The 8,376-nt window shown below is 33.1% G+C and overlaps 1 protein-coding gene across 5 annotated transcripts in view; it reads right to left on the bottom strand.

The window, feature by feature from the left end:
- Positions 1–313: 313 nt before the first annotated feature.
- LOC132550057 (CAP-Gly domain-containing linker protein 1-like) overlaps positions 314–8,376 on the bottom strand; it is an 83,975-nt gene continuing 75,912 nt past the window's right edge. For all 5 annotated transcript variants that reach the window (XM_060214056.1, XM_060214058.1, XM_060214057.1 and 2 more), the window contains one exon: positions 314–2,749. In XM_060214056.1, the coding sequence (XP_060070039.1) occupies positions 1,425–2,749 (1,325 nt within the window). In that variant the 3' untranslated portion in view covers positions 314–1,424. The remainder of the gene's footprint in view (positions 2,750–8,376) is intronic.

Raw genomic sequence — 8,376 nt, 5'->3', positions numbered from 1 at the left:
GGCCCAATATCAGCACTCATGGACTTTTGGTTATTGAGAAGAAGTCGTTTGTATATTTTAACATATTTGACCCCTGTGACCTTGAAAGTGGGTCAAGGTCATTAATTTGAACAAACTTTGTAGGGATCCATGCCAGCATGTTATGGGCCAAGTATTAGCCCCCTAGGCCTTCTAGTATTTGAGAAGAAGTTTTTTGAATGAAAGTTTACTGACGACGCACGGCGGACGGCGCACGGCGGACGACGACTGACGAAGCACGATGGCTTCTTTCCCTTCTTTTCCAGATGACCTAAAAACACACTCGTACATGATACAAGGGTATGATTCTTTATTGATATCAGTATCTCGGTTGAAAATTATAAACTTATATGCTAGTAGATTTGTACATCATGTTACATCACAGGTTAGTTCAAATGTATAAAATATATAAATACGAACATTCGACAAAAAAACAATAGATTATTGTTGAGCTCTACCTGGTATTTTCACGACGACTGTAACACCTGTTTATCAAACTGTAACGGCTGCTGTTACCTCTTTCAATTGAACATTACATTTTCAATGATATTATCTAGAACATTGACCTAAACAAGTCCGTCAGCATGAAGCAATTCACTAATGTTGAGTACAAATTCTGCGTTACATAAATAATGTCTAGAACAGAATGGGCTAATTTAACAGAGTCTTACATGAGTTTGTTCCTGGGACGGATTATTCCGCCCCGAGTTACAGAGTTTGGCAAGAGACCATAATGCTTTTCTAGTGCTGGCCAGTCAAACTCTAAGACGAAGGTTAAGATATTTCTGTCCTCGGAACAAAGAACATTTTTGGTTATTTTTCTCACAAACTTAAATAAAAATAAGTTGTTGTGAAACAATGGTCCATGAAATGTGATGACGTCATCATTTAGCAACATGATTACGCTACATACAATGATGACGCTACACTATTGTGGGCAACGTCATAGCGCGTGCCAGATGTAAGATATTTCCCATTCTAACAACCATGGGGTCGTCCTGTTAAGTATGTGAGAAAAAGAAATCTTAATGAAACAGTAGAGGTCTAATTTGTTGTTATAATGAGTCAGCAGTTGTGTTTTATTAACAAAGAAGTAGGGATTTACCATATCGTTAATACCAATGAGAAATACACAGTTATATGAACAATATAAATAGTTACATCCAACATAAGTGAAATAAATATATATGTTTGTGATGAAATATCAATGTTATCATAAAACGACAATTAACAAATATCACAACAATCTCTTCTAAAGTTTACAAATCAAACAAAAATAAATTCATGGAATTGATCAAGTAGAAAACGAAATAACAGCATACGAAAATAGACACATCTACTTGAGCAAACCTGTAAAGGAAGAAAAATATTTTAATAATAGGAGGCACAATATTCTCAATCGTCATTTAACTAAGTTTACATTTCTCCTCCTTATCATCGGAGGAAAACTCGGGCGAACCTAAGCTTCCACATTCCATTCCTTGCTTTTCACAATCACTTTCTAAAACGTTATCATTCTTTTCAACATCTGTATCAAGATGGTCTTGTTTTTCCCGTTGTTCCCCATCGGCCGATTTATCGGTTGTATTCTCATCTTTCAGATCCCTTGTTTCAAGGAGTGCAGATTTATCACAGTCTGACATGTTTGCCGCGCTTTCTGCTAACTCTGAAGAACATTGGTAAGACTCAGACTCGCTGTCCTTTTCAGTGTCGATAGCACCGTCTTTGTCAATGCTCCCAATACCCGACTGCAAGTCTGCATGAGGTTCCGACGAATACCCCATCGTCCCCTGGTTTGTATTGTCATCCCTTTCCTCTTCCATTGAAACGATATTACTTTCCTCATTCACGTCATTCAGCTCTTGTCCTTGTTGGTATTCAGTTGCTTGTCGATCAACACTCTCTTCTATGTCACTGTTATCAATTTTATCAATACCCGTTTCTTTGGTGTAGTTCTGAGGGAGGTCTGACTGTGTGTCAGCATATTCATTCTCATTTATACCATCTGAATTGGCTTCGCCATCAGAATCGGAAATTTCTTCATCTTGTTTATTTTTCTGACTAGAGAGGTCTTGAATAGCTTGCATGTACTCATCATATCCTGTAGCTAGTTCTTCCGGTCCGTGTTCAATATCTGATGGAATACCCGAATCCGTTTGATCACATTCTGCCGCTAACTGTTTTTCTAATTCCAGAAATTCGTCTACAGATTCATCGACATATCTAGCCTCTAAATCAGCATCTGCATCTTCTCTATGGTCGCCAGATTCGATGATTTCATCGTCGTTTTTGTCTGATTTTTCAACCTCGACGTCGTCATCAGGTGAACTAGACGGTATGTGATATTCATCAGATTCCTGGAGATATTCTTCGCTGTCTTCTCTCTCACCTTTTACGAAATCTCCCTTTTCAATCAAGTCTTCATCTGAGATATACTGTGCATCCGTATCGTCTGGTTTCAATAGAGATTCATAAATACCCATATCACAATGTGTTCCCTCATCATGGCCATAACTATGGTCAGTATGTTCGCCGTCGTGTTCACTTTTTGTATCCTCAGGTTCTTCCGGTATTTCATGTTCTAGATCATTTTTGTCAGCACCTATGAGTGTGGTAGTTTCAAGAGGGCCGCCATTGTTGTCGACATCACGGGCGTGAGTAACATTGACCTTAATTGGACTCAAAACATCATCAACGATGCCATCTGGCAAGACACAAGGTTCGTGAAATTCTGAAATATGAAATAAATGATTGATGAAAATTGGCATAAATGTGACCGCACTCTCTTTTTATTTTTGGAATTAAGTAAAGTATTTACCGTGTACTTTATAGGGTCTGATTAAACGATTATATATGCGGAAACATAATCTTAACAGGGAGTAAACAAGAGATAAAATTATACACAATCATGATCTAAAGCCAGGCATATGTTTATTATTAACAAAAATCCTGATGTATCTACAGCAAATATCTTATTTCAGAATCTTCTGTGTGTTGTCATGCAGTAAAATTTACGCCTACAGACCAGGTATGATGTAGTTAGCAAAAATAGATTTTTTTTAAATATACACAAGCGGAAACTTTATAAATATTTATTTTCAACTTTCCTCCGTGTCCCTTCCTGCTTTATGGTACATTAGGGTATATATATTACATGTATATGTAGCGTTTTATTATCATTTCGTTCTAGATGTATAATATCTAGAGCCATATGAAATTGTTACATTTTTTAATTATTGCAGGTATTGTGCTTAACATCAAATAAGTGTTAAGTTAACGAATGATTGGGTAGAATGAAGCCAGTGTTACAGCATTGTTCTATTAGGGTTGAAGACCTCACGGACATGCAAGTAGTTACGAAACGTCTTATTTTCCATATTACAGTATGTCAACATAAACTCGGATACATTCCCAGTCGCCTACATTGTGTAGATTACCGAATCACAGTTGTAGCATGTGACTTTAATAATGAAAGATTCACATTACGTTACACAAAAATATGATGAATTGCGTTTTCTCGCATCATCTACCAACTTTTGACTGGAAACTTTTTATACAACCTTGACAGCGAGCATTACTCCAGGTCCCGGTTGTTCAAACGTTAGTTAAGTTAACCAGTTAAAATTCTGCCTCTGCACACAGGAGCATTAAAGACTAAGGTAACATTGAAGATATATCAATCTTACCTATCTCATCAAATATACAACCGTGAAAAGATAAAATTGTTCCCGTATTGTTTAACTCATCTTTGACAATTTTCACAAACCACAGGTCTGGTTAGCTCTACTCAGCCTTAGAATTACCGGGGTCAGATCTTCAACACACAATTCACAATTGGGATATACCCCGTGTGGTACATTAGCGTGGTGTTTGTCGTAGTGTAAACGCGCATGTCTGGATGTAACAATCATATTTTTTTGCATGCGATAGAAAACGGAATAATAGGTAATTTTCCGCTTCTAGGTAACCAAATGTCACTGTACATTGTGTATAGTCGAATCTGCTACAAGTAGGGTTAACATTGTGTTAACTACATATTACTTGTTCTCCGCACGTGCTAAAAATGTTTATTTACATATAGTAAATTATATATACATACTTTGAATGCAGCGGAAGAAAATATTTTTTTTTTGCGTTTAATAATCACACACTTTTATAAAACATTTAAAAACGAAATTGACCTTATAAGCATTGAACCGAAAGAATGACATCATTTTGGCGTCATGACAACAAATAGTTTAAAAAGCAAATAATTGCTTTTATTTCTATTAATACATATATATATGTGTCACATTAAATCTAGATTTCATGTCTCTTCACATTTAAACCATGTTCATATAAAATTTTGGGATAGAAGCAATGATTGTACATTTACAACAGGTTAAGTATTGATAAGACAGTATACTTTTGCAAAACCTCATTGTCTTGTGTAAATATTGATAATTGTGGTAGGCAGAATCCATTTAGAGAATATGCAATGCAAGCCTAAATCATCGACCATAAATTATACAATAACACATCAAATCCTTCCAGTTATCATTTTGGTAGAGTTTAAAGGATGACATTATCAAAACACACACTTTAATAAACATATTGAATCAGGTACTGAACTTCAAATTTAATGACAGATCAACTCACTTCCGTGTGTTGCATGACTTATGTAAAGCCATAGTGGTATTATTAGAAGTCATCATTTTCGTCCAAACTTATCTTAAAGTCCTATATCATGACAAAAGATCAAGTTAACAGGACTTATAGTGTCGTGTCTGCATTGTATCATTTAAGTAATTCTGTTCGTTTTCTCTCATAAATGTTCATTCCAGAAAAAAAATTCGTTCACACTGCTGTTTATATTTAATGAGAAAGATGAACGATATTTCTGATGTAAATATGTTGTAAGTTATAACTCATGTTTTCAGATCAATCTAATGTAGAATAAAGAACAAGACAAACACGTGATCAGTATTTCAGATGATATTTTATGCATGATTTGACATGCATGATACATATATGAGCTTTCATACAAATGCAGATGTCGCAATTATACCAATGATAGTATATACAATAAGTAATCCTACACGCGATGTGTTAGTCAAAAACATAAATAAACAAAAAATACATTAATTCAAAACTTATATAACTGTAACATAGCTCGCAAGATTATAATAAGTGTAATCCAAACTTGAAAATTCCCAAGCAAATCAGTTAATGCATTCATAAATACAGGTAGCGATATTAGGGCCACCTTACATTCGTAGTACATCACCCTTTAAATCACAGTCAGTCAATTAAATAGTTTACTTATATAGATCATCTAAATGGTCAAGTCAACAACAAGCTACAGAGCAGAACATCACACATGCCCATAGCCAATTCAACAGAAGCGAAAAATACAGGTCACATGCACATATTCTGAATTCATCGTTATTCATCGTTATTAACAGTTCTAATACAAACAAATGTATGAGTGTGACAGGATATGTTAAAACATCAGCATGCACTCTTTTTATTGATATTTTTTCCCCACATTTTTTTTTCAAATTTCTTCTAGTCAAAAATTTCTTAATTTTGATATTTAATAAATCAACGACAAGTCATCAAATCAAATTCTGAAAATAAAGACCAACAAAATTAATTTATCTATGATAATTTGCTCACTTGGAAAAAAATGGCTGGGCAATGGAAGGCACACACTAACAACACCGATAGCTCAGCACATCCAGCAGTTTAAATGACGACTATTAATCAGATTATTTGTGTTGTATGAAAGTTGAACTATTAAGGTAGAATGGGATATTTTCATTGTGTTTATTTAATTCATTGTCATAAAAATAACCCTGATATATAAAGTTTACCAACATCAGATGAGTGATCTCTGTTGTTGAAAAAAAGATTTGGTCGATTGTGAGAATATTGCATTACGTACATCATTGAAATGTACCAAACATCCTATTATTACATCTAAAACAGTAATTGAATGTTCCATCATAATTATGAATGGCAACATTACCTAATCCTTAGTTTAAGAACCCTGCTATTTTTGATTGCACTTATAACAATACATTACCACTTCTTTTACTTATTTTCACAAAGAATATTGTGGCATTAATCCTTTAACAAAGTGTGATTAAAAATAAAAAGAGAAATCCCCATACATGTTATGTTTCCCACTACCATACAAAATACTAAATATGGGTGCGTTATTTGTCAAAAACCTTTTCTGACATCAAATCTGTCAGGAAGGATATTCTTAAATCAACCTATATTTAGAACTGCAAAACAAGAAAAAAATAAATAACTATGCACTAATATTTAGAAATTGGCTATGAAATTTGTATGGTATTCACTAAGCACAGACTGATACTCTTTATCATTCTACAATAATGGGTATCACTTATAGTCAGTATATTGTTTGGTCTTTAAATAAAGACATGCAACCTTCTCCATAATTCTGCTAAAAATAAAATATCACATTTCAATTATGTTTCAAATTAAAACAATAAAAAACCACTTGTTTGTGTCTAATTAATGATATCATTATCAGGTCTAGGACATGTTGTCTGTTTGATTAAACAGCACAATGTAAACTTGTTAAGATTATAGCAGTTAGGATACATTTTGTAATTATATTCTACATCAATGTTACAAAACCCTAGCCCTAACCCTAACTACAAAGGCACCAGTTATTGTTATGTATTTATTCAAATACTCCACTTCAAACTTCATTTCTACAGATCACCTCATGTCCAATAATTTTTACTTTTTGCTTATTAAAACTTCCTTATTTTATCCTGATGATGTTATCATTTTTAATAGACCTAAAGCTGTCAAAGCTTATCTTGAAGTATGACATAATGTGATAATAATTTAGTAATCAATATTGTATATCAGAACAACATTATGGTCTATACTATTTAGGTTGATAAAGGGACGAAAGCACAAATACTATTCTGTATTGTTTAAATAATGTTATTGCTTTCCCTGAACTATGTTTCTTTTAATTCTAAGCTAAATGTATTTCATAAGAGAACATCTGAAGTTCAATGTCGGCATAATACAAATATAGTGCCGATTATTAATACACTCCATATTACATTTAAAACCATAATCCAACAAGGCAATGACATTAAAACGTGTGTGCCTTGTCAAATATGTTTCATAAAGACTTGTTTGTACAGGGTTTAGGTAAATATACTTTTATACATACACACTTCATCTTTAATCCTAAAGGTATTGAAATAGTCCTATAAAAAGTCAAACAAAACACTGATCGTGATCATACCCTCAATCAAAACAGACATCTCACCTCCACCCTCTTTGGATGTAGTTATTGCCTTCAGCTAGTGGTGATAGGAAATTCCTTTAATTGTATCTTTCATGATTTTATAAACAAACTAGAATATTTTCATATCTGAAAGGTTTAAATCATTATGCTAATGATATTTAAGAGTACAGCCAACAAATCTATTTTAACATTTCTAAAGGTTAGGTATCAATTATTTGGAATTAGAACCAAGTAATTCAATACTCCTATATATCTGATAATTATTCTACTTTCATTTAGAAATATCCATTTGGCTTTGAAAATTCAAGTCATAAATATTAGCAGATAAGGTGGGCAGTGAATCTGTCCTTAACCTTACACAGTATTAGATGTATGTATGTATGTACCAAATAGTTTTAATGTGCCTTTGTGTGACCTACTAACAGAATTATGAACTACTGATATTGTCAATATTAACGTGTTTTTTAATGGATTCTTTTGTAGAATCATATGCATTGACACTGATGTTTTTACTATAATAGGAGTGTCAGTATACAACTTGTCCCAGTAATCCCCTGCCTTTACTGTTGACATACATTTTACAGTATAGAAATAGTTAGGCAGATTAAAGTTTTCCAGGGGTGGTAATCCTCTAACGTGGGAATATATTTAACAGGTTACCTGTAACTGACCTTGTCCAATAGTTGATAGAAAAGATCTACACTACAATTACAATGTTTATCTAAGAAATTGGGGATGTTTTTTATTTTCAATATCTAGATATTTTTCTTTTAGATTCTTGCCTACGGTATCAAAACTTACAGTTACAGTGTGATATCTTATACACATTGTTTTTGTCTTTTCAGTTATTTTTTCACATTTCATTCATGTTAAATACATGTGATTATAACAAGCAAAAAAAAAATAAAATATATATAATCTACCTGTAAGTCTACCTCATATATCCTACAAATGATTATACACTATAATACAATCCTTTAAGGTCATATCATGCCTCCTCAATTGAATAAATTAAGTACTGTACTTTATGAACATCAGTGATTTTTGTGGGGATGATATTTTCACTATATATA

Source organism: Ylistrum balloti, unplaced genomic scaffold (genome assembly GCF_031769215.1).
Source record: "Ylistrum balloti isolate Yb309-2 unplaced genomic scaffold, AGI_CSIRO_Ybal_v1 Utg370104, whole genome shotgun sequence".
NCBI lineage: Eukaryota > Metazoa > Mollusca > Bivalvia > Pectinida > Pectinidae > Ylistrum > Ylistrum balloti.
Note: the sequence above shows the minus strand (reverse complement) of the source record. Positions and strands in the feature narration are given on the sequence as shown.